Source organism: Kogia breviceps, chromosome 18, assembly GCF_026419965.1.
Source record: "Kogia breviceps isolate mKogBre1 chromosome 18, mKogBre1 haplotype 1, whole genome shotgun sequence".
NCBI lineage: Eukaryota > Metazoa > Chordata > Mammalia > Artiodactyla > Physeteridae > Kogia > Kogia breviceps.
In genome coordinates this window covers 53,843,867-53,861,453 of record NC_081327.1, presented here as the reverse complement: position 1 = coordinate 53,861,453, position 17,587 = coordinate 53,843,867, and the positions used below count along the sequence as shown (strand labels likewise).

The following is a 17,587-nucleotide window of genomic DNA, read 5'->3' as shown; positions in this document are numbered from 1 at the left end:
TGCTTGCCCTTGTCCCCGGCAAAACCCCTAAAGATTCCAAATGTTAACCGCGTGTGTCGTTCCGTGCGCCCCCTGAGGCGATATCTTGCGGATTCAGTTAACAGTCTTGGGCGTGTGGCTGCCTTGGCAGCTGGCCCACAGGTGGTATTTGCTTATTGGGATCAAAACATGAAACTAGAAACAAAAAAATACTCTCAGGAGTGCCAGCCAGTTTCATTCCTCAAGCCCTGGTTGGGTCTCCACCCCGTCTCAGCAGGCGGTAGCCTGCGGCGTCCTCTGCTGTGTGCTTCCGGCTTCCCGTGCCTTTTCCCCAGCACCTTTGCCCGCTCCCCCTCGCTGCCCAGGCCTCAGACCGCTGTGCCTCCTCCCTCCTGATCCCACAGATGCCCCGAGGCCCTGGCCTCCGCCGAGGCGGACTTGACGTTTGCGCACTTGCCCGCCCTCCCGGTCACATGCACGCTCCCCTGCTTCTGAGGGCCAAGCCGGGGCACAAAGCGGCGGCTGAGCAGGGGCTGTGAGCCCAGGCGCACAGGGCTGACCTCCTCCTCCTGACGGCAAGTGAACACCTCTCGGGGAGCTTTGTAGAAAGCCTGGTGGCCGGCCGTCCAGAGCAGCTTCATCCGAAGCTCTGAGGGCGGGCCTGGCGCCGGCAGTTGGAAGGGTCCCTCGGGTGTTGTGCAGCCCAGGTTCAGAGCATTGTCCTAGGGGCCCAGAAGCGGGCGGAGGTAAAAACACAGACGTGTACAGATCATGGGATTTGCCCCGTGTGTATTTCAACAACAGTATCCCTCTTCTTACGGGGTCCTCCTAAGGGCCCTGCAGGGTACACAGGGGCTGTTACCACCATTTCGCAGGGGACCCCAGTGAGGCCTGGATCTCAGTCCTAGGCACTCCGGTTGCCGAGACCACCCCACCCCCCGACCTCTGCCCCGGTCTGTCTTCCAGAACTTTCTAAAGAGAGAGACAAAGGTTTGTGGAAATGAGCTGAGGTCACTTTCTCCCGGACGTTTCCAACCTGTCAGGTGACCAGTACTCCGTGGAGACGGAAAGGAGGGACCCTGGGACATCCCTTGCCGGGTGCTCCCCTGGGGGGGCGACGTGGGGCCGTGTGCGGGGCGCTGGGCCGAGCCCCGTGTGCCACCAGGGCTGCCCACCCACACAGATGGGGCCCCACGGGCACCTCTCCTCCCCGGGAAAGGTCACACAGCCCTGAGACTGGGTACGGATCAGAGCCCCTCAGAATTAAGAGGCTTTCCCCATTGAGTGGAATTTCACAGCCCAGTGGCCAATTTCTAAGTCATGCGCGTTAATGGGCAGCTAATGAGGGACCCAGGCGGGACAGGGGGCTGCCCCGGGCGCCCAGAGCCGAGATTAAGGAGTACAAAGCCAGGCCGCTCTGAGGGCCCTTGATCTCCTTTCTCACTGCCTCGGGGTGGATGTGGGGGGAGAGAGCCATGTGAATTCCGGAGGGGTGCGCCCCAGCCCCTCACATCCTGCCGTCTGCTCACCCATTCATTCCCTCCCTGACGCGTCCGCTCCCATCCGGGCACCGTCAGGGTCCGGGCGGGTGCAGGAGCCAGCGTGACACTGCTGGCTTTGAGATGACACATACTCGGGGCCGATTTCCGGCCGTGGCCCCGGCGAGCACTCACGTTTTGAGCCTCTTGCCCCACCCGCGGGAGCCCCGTGCTGGAGGCACCGCGCGGTGACGGCCCTCGGGATTCAGAGTGAGGGTGCGGGGAGCGCTTGCTGCAAGGCCTGGGTCACGGTCGCCGCAGAACTGCGGCCCGCGACGCCGTCCAGCTCCGGGCTCCCTTTTCCCTGGAGCCCGCGGACAGGCTGGCCGCTCAGCGGATAGAGCAGAGCCCGCAAAGTACACACGGAGCCGCTGCAGGGAGGTGGCACGGTCAGGGGCTTGAGGCCGCACGAGCAAAGCCTTTGGTGCTGTTCTCGACGGAGAAGGACTGATTGGGGGACGTGTTTAACTTACAGCAGCAGTTCTCAGGACGGGGCCCCGGACCCCCTGAGTCAGAAAGGCTGGTGATGGATCCCACACTCGGTGTTTTAACATATGCTCCTGGGGGGATTTGAGCCTGGGCGCCAGGAGTAAACAGGTTCACCTCTGAATTCAAGGTCCGACCTTCACGGGGCTGTGTTTTCGGGTTGGGACCGTTTCCAGTATTCTGCTATCCTAGCGGACCGTATCGGGTCAGAGAGGTAGTCTCTACTCGAAGTGTGCTCCGGGGACCAGCAGCGCCCACCTCCGCAGAGCTCGCGAGAAACGTGGGATCTCGGCTCCACCCAAGGCGGGACGAATCAGCGTCTGCCTGTTCACGAGACCCCAGGTGATTCACCTGCTCGTTCGCCTGAGGAGCCTCTCCAGGAAGCATCTGCTGACGGCCTGGGCCTTTGCACGCGTGAGTCTACAGCCCCCCCGAGGAGGGCACACGGACCCCCTTCTGCAGATGGGAAGCTAGGCTCGGTGCCCCTAGCAGGTGACAGATGGGGGTAGGGGGCCTGGGAGGCATCCCGGGAGGAGGAGTTGGAGATGGTGAGATCGGGGCAGGCGCCCTGATCTCTCCCAGCTGAGCTCTCTCTAACCCTCGGGGCGGCCGGGAAGGCCCCGCCCCCGGAAGTCTTAAGACTCTCGTGCTCAGGCCAGAAGTCTCAGAAGCTACGAGTTCTTGGGACGGGCGGCCTTGGGCTCTTGCCCGTGTCCTCCTAGGTTCGGGGACGTGACCCCAGCACCTGCTCTTTAGGGCTCCGGTAATTCGTGACTCCTTTGCCCACGCCGGTGGAGCTAGAGCGTTCCACCCCTCTGGGTCACTGAAGTGAGCCCCAATCTCCATCCCTGATGGCCCAGCACTGTGTGTCGCCTTGAAGATTGGACTTGGTGGTAAGGACCAGGGGCTGGAGCCCCTTCACTGTGGAAGTTGGCCCGGAGGCGGGTGGGTGGGTGAGAACAGCCATGGAGAGGAAGGAGTTGGGGATTTGGAAGAGAAAGGGGGTGGGAGGGCAAGAGGGCCCGTACACAAGGTTGGAGGCTGGGGGGGGGGGGACAGCGTTGGTTGAGGGGAAAGGCGTGAGGACCGGAAGCTAGGGGGCAGGTGGTTACAAAACCGTGTGGAAAGGGGGGAGCAGATGCTCGGGATGAGGGGTACAGAGGCTGGGGTGGTTGGGACAGGCGTCTTGGCTCTGGCTGGATCGAGGAGAGACGCATCCCAGCTGGAGAAGGATGCCGTGACCACCCCGTCTCTCTGCCCCTCTGCTGCTTCTAGCCATGGAGGGACGGACCCCAGGAGAGAGGGGCCTTTCGGAAAAGCCGGTCCCCACGGCCGCCCGCCCCAGTCTGTCCTCCCTGGGTGCTGTCTTCATTCTCCTGAAGTCTGCGCTGGGTGCCGGCCTGCTCAGCTTCCCGTGGGCCTTCCACAAGGCGGGTGGGGTGGCCCCCGCTTTCCTAGTGGAGCTGGTAAGCCCCTGGGAAGCATTTTGGGGCGGGGGGGGGGTGTCCTCCGGGGGCAGGTAGGAGCTTACTTTTATTTTTCCAGCTAGAGCCCTGGGCGTTGCTTTTGCAGAGCTGCCTGTCTCCGAAATTACTCCTGTGGCTTTTGGTTTTCTATCCCGCTCAGCTCACAAAGTGGGGAGGGAATCCCCGTGTAGACAGGGCGGGGTGTGGGGAGGTGGGGGAGGTGGAGGGCGCTGGCTCCCTGCGGAGCGCTCGGCACCTGTAGCCAATAAACCTGGCTTAAAGTGGGGAGGGAATCCCCGTGTAGACAGGGCGGGGTGTGGGGAGGTGGGGGAGGTGGAGGGCGCTGGCTCCCTGCGGAGCGCTCGGCACCTGTAGCCAATAAACCTGGCTTTTCAGCTGGGGAGGCGCCGTCTCGGAGCCACTGATTGACTTCTCTTGCCTCCCGGGTCTCGGCTCCGCAGCAAAAGCCCACATCTCGTGGGCGGGTCAGGACTGAGGCCGCTGTGACGCCTCCAGCCTGCACGGTGTCAGCGGTGTTTGGCCAGTTCTGCTGGCTGCGTGTGGAGCCTGCACCCTCTCCCTTCCCAGAAAGTTCCAGGGCCCGACCGTCCTCAGCGAGAAAGAGCCGCTGATCAGCACAGCTTCATTTTATCAGCAGTCTTTTCCTTGAGCCGATAAGAATCAGGCATTTCGTGGTAAGCTCTTTGACGGGCATCACCTCAAGTGCTTTTTTCTGGCAGCTGGCTGATAGTGGCCCCGTTGGGGGGCCCAGGGGGCCTTTCTCGTCCTTCTGGAAGCGGCCAGGTGCTGCCCTGTGCAGTGTCCGGCGTAACCCGTGCCACCCCCACGCTGGCTGAGCGCCTGTCTGGCGCCGGGTGGCTGAGACAGGGTGGTCTCCGTCCTCGTGAAGCTTGTTCTAACGGGGAACTCGGCCAAGATTCAAGAAGCCGAATGACACGGTGTCAGGTGGTAGGCGGCGTGACGGGTGGGTTGACATCTGTGGGAGCGGGAGGGGGGCAGAGAAGCCCCCCACGGCGGCGCCGAGCCTCAGCGCGTCCAGGTGCACGTGACGGGCAACAGGGCGGTGTTTGGTTGTGTGCGGCAGGCGGGCCGCGCTTCCGGAACGGCGAGCCCGACCTCCAGCCGCAAAGGGTCAGCGACGGAGCGGTTGGGGCCCGCGTGGGGGTCCGTGGTCAGGCGCAGACGGGCCGGGCCGAGGACGCCAGGCAGGTCTGAGGCAGGGGCGTGGCGCGCCGCTCCGCAGGCTCCGTGCGGGGTCTCCTGGCACCTTTCGGGAGTACGGATGCCGGCTGCCCAGGTTTGGGTGGGCCTGAGATCGTGCGTCTCTGGACAGGCTCCCGGGCAATACGGATTCTGCTGGGGTGGCTTGCCCTTTGCACAGGATGGTCTAAAGATCCCATCTTGAGCAGGCAGGCAGCCTTCAGGAGAGAGGACCCCAAATATGAAGAAGTGGAAACTCCCGACAAGGGAAGAAGTCAGGCTGGTAATCAGCAACTCCCCCATCATTTCCTCACTCTCCCCTCCTCTTAGCCAGTGAGACTGCTGCCCTGTCCCCAGTTACAAGGCCTCCCCTCGGACGGGAGGAATGTTTAAAGATCCCCGCCACTGGGAGGTCAGTGGTGTGAGGTTTTAGATCTCGGATGGCCCCATGAGCACTGGAGGTTTGGTGAAGTTAACGAGCTTAGACCTTCTCTGGCTCCAAAGAGAGGCACGCCTGGCCAGGGGCTTTAAGGGCTCTTTGCTGACTGGCTGCTAAGAGGTTCAGGGACCGTCTCGAGGGTCAGCCACTCCTGCGTGGACAGCTCACCGTGTTAGCAGACACGCACCTTCCCTGGCAGAGGCTCAGCCTGACCCCCGACTCCCCTTCCCTTCCTTTCACCCCCAAATACCTACGAAGCACCTGGTATGTTCTGGGTGCTTTTCTGGGGCTAAATGGTAAGCAAAAAAGACACGATCCCAGTCTCCGTGGAGCTTAGAGTCTGGTGGATGAGAGAGACCGCCATCCTCACGCTGAATGTGCAGTTGTGAGTACGTGGCCTCAGGCCTCCGGACCCGAGGACCACGACCTGGGTAGTGTAAACCGACGGAAGTGTGTTCTCTCCCAGTCCTGGAGACCGCAAGTCCGAATCAAGGTGTCGGCGGGGTCCTTCCCGCCTCTCCAGCTCCTGGGGGCTCCAGGCGTTCCTTGACTTGTGGCCACGTCACTCCAGTCTCTGCCCCATCGCCCCCCCGGCTATCTCTGTGTCTCCTCCCTTTCTGTCTCTTATTAAGACACTTGGCGTTGGATTTAAGGCCCATTTGGCTCATCCAGAATGACCTCATCTCAAGATCCTTAATTTCACCTGCAAAGACCCTTTTTCGTGTAATTACGTGTTCATTATTTGCATCTGCCAAGATGGCTGCCAGTAAGTCCCTTTCACAGGTTCTGGAGATTAGGATGTAGACAAACCTTTTGGGGCATTTGACCCACCACAGGGAAAAAAGTGGGCCCACGAAAGGTGTGGTTCTGCCAGAAACGGAGGCTTGAGCCCACCACGGGGGTGAAGTGTGGGGAGGCTTCCTGGAGGAGGTGGCCTTGGAGAGGAAGGGGGAAGAGTAGGAGTTCCCCAGGTGAGGGACAGTGGTGGAGGCGGGGTGGTGGTGGTCCAGGCAGAGGAACCGGCCCGGGCAGAGGTCGAGGGGCTGGAGGGAGCGTGCATGTTCCTCCTGGCTCTGAACTTTCAAGTTTCTCTCGGGCGGTCCAGTTAGATGTTCGCTTCAGCAGCCCTAGTTTCGGCTGCTGGCATAAGAACGAGTCTGCTGTTCAGGGGCACGAACTGTGTCTGAAGACGGCCATGCTGGCTCTCCCCGGGCTTCTTGGCTGAGCACCTCACAGCTCCCGCATTGTTCTCCTCCACAGAAATGTGGGAGGGGAGTTTGGCCATGGAGACCAGGTCCAGCTTGGGGACAGGTAGCCGTCCATCCTGGAGAGGCTCAAAAACATTTAACTATGCGGGGCAAGTGGGTCTCAGATGCATCAGTTGAGGCCGGGGGGGGCGGTGGGGGGGAGCGGAGTGGGGGTTGTCAAGTGTTGCAGAGGATTTGGAAAGCAGTTTGTAAGAAATTGCCAGCGTGGAACACACCTCTACGCTGGCACCCGGGAATTCCACTCCTAGGTGTGTGTCCAGGAGAAGGAAGCGTGGGGTCTATCAGAATGACTTATTCTAGAATGCTCAGCTCTTCATTCATAGTAGCCAAAAACGAAGAACAGCCCAGATGCCTGGCAACGGGACTGTATCAACCAATTGTGATTCTATCCACACAGTGAAACAGCACTTGGCAAAAATAGGAATAAACGTGACCGATGTGCTCGGTAGGGCTGGCCCTCACCAACGTTTCCGCTCAGTGGAAAGCCAGATAAGAAAATGGATAAAAGCAGAAAAATATTAGAGTGGTTTTTTTTCTGGGCACAGGGACAGAAAGTGACTGGGAAGGGACAGGAGGGAACTCCGGGGACGTGGTAACACTTTGTGTCTTGGTAGGGGTTTAGGTCGCCCGTGTACGTTGGTTACACCCCTTCCAATGACACAATGATATACACTTAAGACGGTGCATTTCACTGTGTGTACATTTTATCTTACAAGAGAGAAGGACTGTCAACAAACATCAGGCTCTAATTAATGATATGCACGCCCACATCTTTAGGGGGAATTATGTTAATTAATATCCACAACTTGCCTTGCAGTGTACCCCCAAGTTTAGATGGACACACGGACGCATGGTAGAGACGTGATAAAATAAGTACGGTGATCTACTCCTAGTAAAATCTAGGTAGTGGGTACATGGCATTCATGGGAAAATTCTTCCAACTTTCCTAGACGTTTGAAAATTTTTCAGTGTTGGAAAAAATTCCAACAGAGCCTGGAGAGGGAGTCTGGAGGATAAGAATGACCATCATTTCTTGAGCATTTACCACGTGCCAGGCACTGAGCCGAGTGAGTTATGTGCTGTGTGTAAAGCAAGTGCATCACAAGCCTCCAGTAAGGTAGATGGTATCATCCCCATTTCACAGATGGGAAAACAGAGGTTGATGGTGAGCCTCGTGCCGCCGAGCAGTTGAGTGGCGGAGTTTGACTTGAAACCAAGTATGCCTGCTGCCTAACCACCGCGCTTTAGGGCTCTTCCCCTGCAACGCATGTGGTCTTCGGAAAGTCACTCAAACTCTGGGTTCCTGATGCCTCACTTGTCCAACTGCTGTGGAGTGGTGGGAACCCCAGATTCACAGATGCAGAGCCAGCGCGGCCTCTAGAAGCCACCTGCTTTGCAGCTCTGGTTTCAAGGGAGGGGGCTGGTGGCTTGTCAGGTAGAGAGGCCCTGGGCTGGAGGCAGCCGTGGCCTCTGCCGGTGAGACCCGCAGGGAGTGGTGGTATCAGCGTCCCGGGAGGCGGTTGTGGGCACGCCTGGCCCCACGGTCCTGTTCTGCAGGTCTCCTTGGTCTTCCTGATCAGCGGGCTGGTCGTCCTGGGCTACGCCGCCTCCGTCAGTGGCCAGGCCACCTACCAGGGCGTGGTCGGAGGGCTGTGTGGCCCCACCATCAGGAAGCTGTGCGAGGCCTCCTTCATCGTCAACCTGCTCATGATCTCCGTGGCCTTCCTCCGGGTGGCCGGCGACCAGCTGGAGAAGTGTAAGTACCTGCCCTGGAGTCAGAGGGGACCCCGGGCGTGGAGCTCGCGTCTCCCGAGCTCCTGGTGGATTGAGCAGGATGTGGACGTGGGGCTCGGGGCCCTGGCAAGCGGCAGAGGCTGAGACCGCTCCCGGCTCCTCACGTCGTGGCGAAGGGAAGGTGCAGGGTTAGTAATTAACCACCGCGGTGAGAGTCAAGGAGCTGGATGGAGCTGTGCTGGGGTGTCCAGTGGGGACTCATCTTACAGACGGGGAAGCGGCACCAACTGCAAAGGCACCCCTGTGAGAGAGAACCAGTAACACCTTGAATTTGGGGACGTCAGAGACCCTCAGCCCCGTGCTCCCTTGGCCTCTAGTCCCCCCACTAACAATTTCCCTCGAGGCACTTCTTGGGCTGCGTCTTACTAACCGGTTTTGATATGTGCTGACTTCACTTCTATTCCATTCAATCTTTTGCTAATTTTTGCTGTGATTTCCTATTTGACTCATGGGATGTTTAGAATTGTGTGATTCAATTTCCAGTTATTTGGGAGTTTTCTAGTTGCCTTTTTGGTTTCCTTTTTAAAAATTTTGTTTACAGCGGGTTCTTATCAGTCATCAATTTTATACGCATCAGTGTCTACATGTCAGTCCCAGTCGCCCAATTCATCCCACCCCCACCCCCACCACTTTCCCTGCTTGGTGTGCAAACATTCTCTTCATCTGTGTCTCAGTTTCTGCCCTGCAAACGGGTTCATCTGTACTATTTTTCTAGGTTCCACATACATGCGTTAATATATGATATTTGTTTTTCTCTTTCTGACTTACTTCACTCTGTATGACAGTCTCTAGATCCATCCACGTCTCTACATATGACCCAATTTCGTTCCTTTTTATGGCTGAGTGATAAATACTCCATTGTATACATGTGCCACATCTTCTTTATCCATTCGTCTGTCGATGGGCATTTAGGTTCCTTCCACGACCTGGCTATTGTAAACAGTGCTGCAGTGAACATTGGGGTGCATGTGTCTTTATGAATTATGGTTTTCTGTGGGTATACACATGTAGTGGGATTTCTGGTTCATATGGTAATTCTATTCTTAGTTTTTTAAGGAACCTCCATAGTGGGCTGTGTCAATGTACATTCCCACCAACAGTGCAAGAGGCTTCCCTTTTCTCCACACCCTCTCCAGCATTTGTTGTTTGTATATTTTCTGATGATGCCCATTCTAACCTGTGTGAGGTGATACGTCGTTGTCGTTTTGATTTGCATTTCTCTAATAATTAGTGATGTTGAGCAGCTTTTCATGTGCCTCTTGACCATCCGTATGTCATCTTTGAAGAAATGTCGTTTAGGTCTTCTGCCCACTTTTGTTTGTTTGTTTTTGTGGTACACAGGCCTCTCACTGCTGTGGCCTCTCCCGCTGCGGAGCGCAGGGTCCGGACGCGCAGGCTCAGCGGCCATGGCTCACGGGCCCAGCTGCTCCGCGGCATGTGGGATCTTCCCAGACCGGGGCACGAACCCGCGTCCCCTGCATCGGCAGTCGGACTCTCAGTCATTGCGCCACCTGGGAAGCCCTGCCCATTTTTTGATTGGGTTGTTTGTTTTTTTAATATTGAGCTGCATGAGCTGTTTATATATTTTGGAGATGAATCCTTTGACCGTTGATTCGTTTGCAAACATTTCTTCCCATCTGAGGGTTGTCTTTTCGTCTTGTTTATGGTTTCCTTTGCTTTGCAAAAGCTTTTAAGTTTCATTAGGTCCCATTTGTTTAGTTTTGTTTTTATTTCCATTACTCTAGGATGTGGATCAAAAAAGGTCTTGCTTTGATTTATGTCAAAGAGTGTTCTTCCTATGTTTCCTCTAAGAGTTTTAGAGTGTCTGGTCTTAAAGTTAGGTCTCGAATCCATTTTGAGTTTGATTTTGTGTATGGTGTTAGGGAGTGTTCTAATTTCATACTTTTACATGTAGCTGTCCAGTTTTCCCAGAACCACTTATTGAAGAGACTGTCTTTTCTCCATTGTATATCCTTGCCTCCTTTGTCATAGATTCGTTGACCATAGGTGTGTGGGTTTATCTCTGGGCTTTCTATCTTGTTCCATTGATCTATATTTCTGTTTTTGTGCCAGTACCATATTGTCTTGATTACTGTAGCCCTGTAGTATAGTCTGAAGTCAGGGAGTCTGATTCCTCCAGCTCCGTTTTTTTCTCTCAAGACTGCTTTGGCTATTCGAGGTCTTTTGTGTCTCCATACAAATTTTAAGAGTTTCTGTTCTAGTTCTGTAAAAAATGCCATTGGTAATTTGATAGGGGTTGCATTGAATCTGTAGGTTGCTTTGGGTAGTATAGTCATTTTCACAATATTGATTCTTCCAATCCAAGAACATGGTATATCTCTCCATCTGTTGGTATCATCTTTAATTTCTTCCATCAGTGTCTTACAGTTTTCTGCATACAGGGCTTTTGTCTCCCTAGGTAGGTTTATTCCTAGGTATTTTATTCTTTTTGTTGCAGTGGTAAATGGGAGTGTTTCCTTAATTTCTCTTTCAGATTTTTCATCATTAGTGTATAGGAATGCTAGAAATTTCTGTGCATTAATTTTATATCCCACAACTTTACCAAATTCATTGATTAGCTCTAGTAGTTTTCTGGTGGCACCTTTAGGATTCTCTATGTATAGTATCATGTCATCTGCAAAGAGTGACAGTTTTACTTCTTCTTTTCGAATTTGTATTCCTTTTATTTCTTTTTCTTCTCTGATTGCCATGGCTAGGACTTCCAAAACTATGTTGAGTAATAGTGGTGAGAGTGGACATCCTTGTCTTGTTCCCGATCTTAGAGGAAATGCTTTCTTTTTCACCATTGAGAATGATGTTCGCTGTGGGTTTGTCATGTATGGCCTTTATTATGTGGAGGTAAGTTCCCTCTATGCCCACTTTCTGGAGAGTTTTTATCGTAAATGAGTGTTGAATTTTTGTCAAAAGCTTTTTCTGCATCTGTTGAGATGATTGTATGGTTTTTATTCTTCAATTTGTTAATATGGTGTATCACAATGATTGATTTGTGCATATTGAAGAATCCTTGCAACCCTGGGATAAATCCCACTTGATCATGGTGTACGATCCTTTTAATGTGTTGCTGGATTCTGTTTGCTAGTATTTTGTTGAGGATTTTTGCATCTATATTCATCAGTGATATTGGTCTGCAATTTTCTTTTTTGTAGTATCTCTGTCTGGTTTTGGTATCAGGGTGATGGTGGCCTCATAGAGTGAATTTGGGAGTGTTCCTTCCTCTGCAATTCTCTGGAAGAGTTTAAGAAGGATGGGGGTTAAGTCTTCTCTAAATGTTTGATAGAATTCACCTGTGAAGCCATGTGGTCCTGGACTTTTGTTTGTTGGAAGAATTTTGTGTGTGTGTGTGTGTGGTAGGCGGGCCTCTCACTGTTGTGGTCTCTCCCACTGCGGAACACAGGTTCCTGATGCGCAGGCTCAGCGGCCATGGCTCACGGGCTCAGCCGCTCTGCGGCACGTGGGATCTTCCCGGACCGGGGCACGAACCCGCGTCCCCTGCATCGGCAGGCAGACTCTCAACCACTGCGCCACCAGGGAAGCCCTTGTTGGAAGCTTTTAAGTCACGGTTTCAATTTCATTACTTGTGATTGGTCTGTTCATGTTTTCTGTTTCTTGCTGGTTCAGTCTTGGAATGTTATACCTTTCTAAGAGTCTGTCCATTTCTTCCAGGTTGTCCATTTTATTGGCATAGAGTTGCTTTTAGTAGTCTCTTAGGATGCTTTGTATTTCTGCGGTGTCTGTTGTAACTTCTCCTTTTTCATTTCTAATTTTATTAATTTGAGTCCTCTCCCTCTTTTTCTTGATGAGTCTGGCTAATGGTTTATCAATTTTGTTCATCTTCTCAAAGAACCAACTTTTAGTTTTATTGATCCTTGCTATTGTTTTCTTTGTTTCTCTTTCATTTATTTCTGCTCTGATCTTTATGATTTCTTTCCTTCTGCTAACTTAGAGTTTTGTTCTTCTTTCTCTAGTTCCTTTAGGTGTAAGGTTAGATTGTTTACATGAAATGTTTCTTGTTTCTTGAGGTAGGCTTGTATAGCTATAAACTTCCGTCTTAGAACTGCTTTTGCTGCAGCCCATAGGTTTTGTATCGTCGTATTTTCAGTGTCACTTGTCTTTAGGTATTTTTTGATTTCCTCTTTGATTTCTTCAGTGATCTCTTGGTTATTTAGTAACATATTGTTTAGCCTCCATGCGTTTGTGTTTTTTTACATTTTTTCCCTGTAATTGATTTCTAATCTCATAGCATTGTGGTCAGAAAGGATGCTTGATATGATTTCAATTTTCTTAAATTTACTGAGGCTTGATTTGTGGCCCAAGACGTGATGTATCCTGGAGAATGTTCCATGTGCACTTGAGAAGAAAGTGTAATCTGCTGTTTTTGGATGGAATGTCCTATAAATATCAATTAAATCTGTTTGGTCTATTGTGTCATTTAGAGCTTGTGTTTCCTTATTAATTTTCTGTTTGGATGATCTGTCCTTTGGTGTAATTGAGGTGTTAACACTATTATTGTGTTACTGTTGATTTTCTCTTTTATAACTGTTAGCAGTTGTCTTACGTATTGAGGTGCTCCTGTGTTGGGTGCATATATATTTATAATTGTTATATCTTCTTCTTGGATTGATCCCTTGATCATTATGTAGTGTCCTTCCTTGTCTCTTGTAACATTCTTTATTTTAAAGTCTGTCTTGGGCTTCCCTGGTGACGCAGTGGTTGAGAACCCGCCTGCCGATGCAGGGGACGCGGGTTCATGCCCCGGTCCGGGAAGATCCCACATGCCGCAGAGTGGCTGGGCCTGTGAGCCATGGCTGCTGAGCCTGTGCGTCCGGAGCCTGTGCTCCGCAACGGGAGAGGCCACGACAGAGGCCAGCCTAGCACACAAAAATAAATAAATAAATAAATAAATAAATAAAGTCTGTTTTATCTGATATGAGTATTGGTGTTCCAGCTTTCTTTTGATTTCTATTTCCATGGAATATCTTTTTCCATCCCCTTACTTTCAGTGTGAATGTGTCCCTAGGTCTGTAGTGGGTCTCTTGCAGACAGCATATATATGGGTCTTGTTTTTGTATCCATTCAGCAAGCTTGTGTCTTTTGGTTGGAGCATTTAATCCATTCACATTTAAGGTAATTATCAATATGTATGTTCCTATGACCATTTTCTTAATTGTTTTGGGTTTGTTTTTGTAGGTCTTTTTCTCTTGTGTTTCCCACTTAGAGAAGTTCCTTTAGCATTTGTTGTAGAGCTGGTTTGGTGGAGCTGAATTCTCTTAGCTTTTGCTTGTCTGTAAATCTTTTGATGTCACCATCGAATCTAAAGGAGATCCTTGCTGGCTAGAGTAATCTTAGTTCTAGGTTCTTCCCTTTCTGCACTTTAAGTATATCATGCCACTCCTTTCTGGCTTGTAGAGTTTCTGCTGAGAAATCAACTGTTAACCTTATGAGAGTTCCCTTGTATGTTTTTTGTCGTTCTTCCGTTGCTGCTTTCAGCAATTTGTCTTTAATTTTTGCCAGTTTGATTGCTGTGTGTCTCGGCGTGTTTCTCCTTGGATTTATCCTCTATGGGACTCTCTGCTCTTCCTGGACTTGGGTGGCTACTTCCTTTCCCATGTTAGGGAAGTTTTTGACTATAATCTCTTCAAATATTTTCTCTGGTCCTTTCTCTCTCTCTCCTCCTTCTGGGACCCCTATAATGCGAATGTTGTTGCATTTAATGTTGTCCCAGGGGTCTCTTAGGCTGTCTTCATTTCTTTTCATTCTTTCTTCTTTATTCTGTTCCGCAGCAGTGAATTCCACCATTCTGTCTCCCAGGTCACTTATCCGTTCTTCTGCCTCAGTTATTCTGCTATTGAGTCCTTCTAGTGTATTTTTCATTTCAGTTATTGTGTTGTTCATCTCTACTTGTTCTTTAGTTCTTCTCTATCTTTGTTAAACACTTCTTGCATCTGCTTGATCTTTGCCTCCATTCTTTTTCTGAGGTCCTGGATCATCTTCACTATCATTATTCTGAATTTTTTTTCTGGAAGGTTTCCTCTCTCCAGTTCATTTAGTTGCTTTTCTGGGGGTTTATCTTGTTCCTTCATCTGGTACATAGCCCTCTGCCTTTCCATCTTGTCTGTCTTTCTGTGAATGTTGCCTTTTTGGTTTCTGCCTTAAATGCAGCATGGTCAGAGAACACATCTGTATAATTTTGGCGTTTGGGACTTACTCTGTGGCTCAGCATGTGGTCTGTCTTGGTGAGCTCTAAAGGGTGTGTGTTCTGTGGTTCTTTGGTACAGTGTTCTAGAACTCTCCAGTAGGTCAAGGTGATCCAGAGCTTTGATCAGATCTTCCATGGCCTTGCAGATTTTTGTGGGAGTGGGGCAGTGGAGGAGTGTAGTTATTCTGTCAGGTTATGAGAGAGAGAGTGTTAAAATCTCCAGTTATGATTGCAGATTTGCCTACTTTTCCCTTTAATTCTATGAATTTTTAGCTCATGGTTTTTGAAGCTCTCTTATTAATAAGCACACACAGTGAATTGCCTTTTTATTATGAAATGTCCCTTTTTGTCTCTGTAATGCTTTGTGAATATACATGTGAATATAGCCTCTCCAGCGTCCTTAAGATTAGTGTTTGCACAGAATTTCTTTTCCCACTGTTACCATGAACCTTGGAATTTTAAAATGCACTTCTTGTAGACAGCATATGGTCGGGTCTTGCTTTCTTACCATCTTGACAGTCTCGGGTTTTAATTGGCATATTTAGACTTCTACTTGGAATGTAATAATGACTGATATGGTTGCATCTCGGTCCACCATTTTACTGTTTGTTTTGTCTGTTCTGTCTCTTGAACCATGAAAAAAGGTCCCTGATGCAGGGATATGGAAATTAAAGGCTCCCATGTTGTGGGAAGCACTGTTATTCTCCACAGAAATTAGAGTTGGTAGATCTGAACCTCCCAGAGGGTAAATTGGCACAAAAATGCCCTGCCTGACAGTGGCAAGTAGAGGTCATATCAGACTTCCATTCTGGTCAACTGGTGGTGCTGCTCTGCTGAGATGAATTCTGAGGTCCTGCCATGTTGAGAAGGATTCTGAGGGCCTGACTTATTGGCAAGATCTGAGGGGCTGCCGTGATGGGAAGGATTTTGATGGGCTGCTGTGTGAGAAGGATTCTAGGGGCTGCCGTGTTGAGGAGAATCTTAGGAGCTGCCCTTTTGAGGGGGATACTAGGGGCTGCCCTGTTCGGAAGAATCTTAGCAGCTACAGTGTTGAGAAGGATTCTGAGGGCCTGCCTTACTGAGAAGGATTCTGAGGGCCTGACTTCTTGGGAAGGATCTGAGGGCCTTTCATATTGGGAAGGATTTTCATTGGTTGCCTTCTAGGGGCTGCCTTCTTTAGAAGAATCTTGGGGGCTGCCGTGTTGGGAACGATTCTGAGAGGCTGCTGTATTGAGATGAGTTCCAAGGGCCTCCGTATTGACAAAAATGTTAGCAATTCAGTTTGGGAAGGATTCTGAGGGGCTGCCATGTTGAGGAGGGCTTGAGGGGCCACTGTGTGAGAGCAATTCTAGAGGTTGCCACGCTGAGAAGACCTGTAGGAGCTGCCGTGTTGGGAAGTATTCCGAGGGCCTCTGTGTTGAGAAGAATCTTAGGGCCCACCGTGTTTTGGAGGGTTCTTGAGCCCTGCTGTGTTGAGAAGGAACTGAGGGGCTGCTGTGTTTAGATGGATCTTGAGGGTCTGCCATGTTGATAAGGGTTTCGAGAGGCTGCCGTTTTGTGAAGGATCTCAGGTGCTACCATGTTGAGAAGGGTCTAAGGTGCTGTCTTCTGAGAAGGATTCTGATGGGCCGCCATGTACGGAAGGATTCTGAGGGGCTGCTGTGTTGAGAAGGGTCTGAGGGGCTGCAGGGTTCGGAAGGATTCTGAGGAACGGTCTTGTTGAGCGGGAGCTGAGGGGTGCCGTGTTGAGAAGGATCCTGTGGAGCTGCCGGGTTGGGAGAGATTCTGAGGGCTTGCAGTGTTCAGAAGGATTCTGAAGAGTTGCCGCGTCGAGAGGGTTTCTGAGGTGCTGCCATGTTGAAAATGCTTTTGAGAGGCTGCCTCGCTGAGAAGGTTCTGAGGAACTGTCTTGTTCAGAAGGAGCTGTGAGGGGTGCCGTGTTAGAAGATTTTGAGCCGCCGCAGTGTTAAGAGTGACTCATTCTGAGGGTCTGCCGTGGTGAGAAGGATTCTCCGTGGCCGCTGTGTTTGGAAGGATGTTGGGGGCTGCCGTGATGAGAATCTTGGGGCGCTGCTGTGTTGAGGGGGACCCGAGGTGCAGCCCTGTTGACAAATATTCTGAGCGGCTGTCATGCTGAGGGAGGGTTTTGAGGGGCTGTCGTCTTGGGGAGCACGTGACGTGCTGCCGCGTTTAGAAGGATTCTGAGTGGTTTCTGTGTTGAGAAGGATTCTGAGGGGCTGCCGTGTTGAGAAGGATTCTGAGGGGCTGCCGTGTTGAGAAAGTTCTGAGGGGCTGCCGTGTAGAAAGGACCAGGAGGGCCTGCCTTGTTGAAAAGAGTTTTAAAGGGCTGCTGCCATTTTGAGGAGGATTCTAGGAGCCGCCGAGCTGAGAGGGATTGGAGGGGCTGCCGCGTGGAGAAGGACCCGAGGGGGCGGCTGTGTCAGAAGGGTCCTGTGTGGTAGCTGCTGCTGTTGGGCAGCATCTGAGGGACCGCAGTGTAGCTGGGATTCTGAGGGGCTGCTGTGTTGCGGAGGATTCTGAGGTGATGCCGTGTGAGAAAGCTTCTAGTGGCTGCCGTGTGGAGAAGAATCCTAGGGGCTCCCACGTTGGGAAGAATCTTAGCAGCTGCAGCGTTGGGAAGGATTCTGAGGGGCTGCTGAGTTGAGAAGGATACTCAGGGCCTGCCCTGTTGGGGATTCTTTGGGGCTGCCATGTCGGGAAGGATCTGAGGGGCTGTGGTGTTGCTGAGGGTTCCGAGTGGCTCTCCTGTTGAGGACAATTCTGAGGGCCTGCCGTGTTGAGAAGATTCTGAGCTGCTGCCATGTTGAGAACGATCGTGAGGGGCTGTCATGTTGGGAAGGATTCTGAGGGCCTCCGTGTGGAGAGGAACCCTCGGGGCTGCCGTCCTTTGCAGGATTCTCAAGGGCTGCTGTGTTGAGAAGGATTCTGAGCGGCTGCTGCCTTGGGAAGGATTCTGAGGGCCTGCCGTGTTGGGAAAGATTCTGAGGGGCTGCCATGTTGAAAATGATTCTGAGGGGCTGCCATGTTGAGAATGATTTTGAGGGGCTGCCATGTTGAAAATGATTTTGAGGGGCTGCCCTGTTGAGAATGATTTTGAGGGGCTGCCCTGTTGAGAATGATTTTGAGGGGCTGCCCTGTTGAGAATGATTTTGAGGGGC

General features: G+C 51.7%; 1 protein-coding gene across 4 annotated transcripts in view; it reads left to right on the top strand.

The window, feature by feature from the left end:
* The first annotated feature begins 2,863 nt into the window (after positions 1 to 2,863).
* SLC38A8 (solute carrier family 38 member 8) overlaps positions 2,864 to 17,587 on the top strand; it is a 40,955-nt gene continuing 26,231 nt past the window's right edge. For all 4 annotated transcript variants that reach the window (XR_010837812.1, XR_010837813.1, XR_010837814.1 and 1 more), the window contains exons 1-3: positions 2,864 to 2,896; positions 3,279 to 3,469; positions 7,955 to 8,153. Coding sequence is in view for 1 of the 4 variants with exons in the window: in XM_059045514.2 (XP_058901497.1) it covers positions 3,281 to 3,469; positions 7,955 to 8,153 (388 nt within the window). In the remaining 3 variants the exon portion in view is untranslated. The remainder of the gene's footprint in view (positions 2,897 to 3,278; positions 3,470 to 7,954; positions 8,154 to 17,587) is intronic.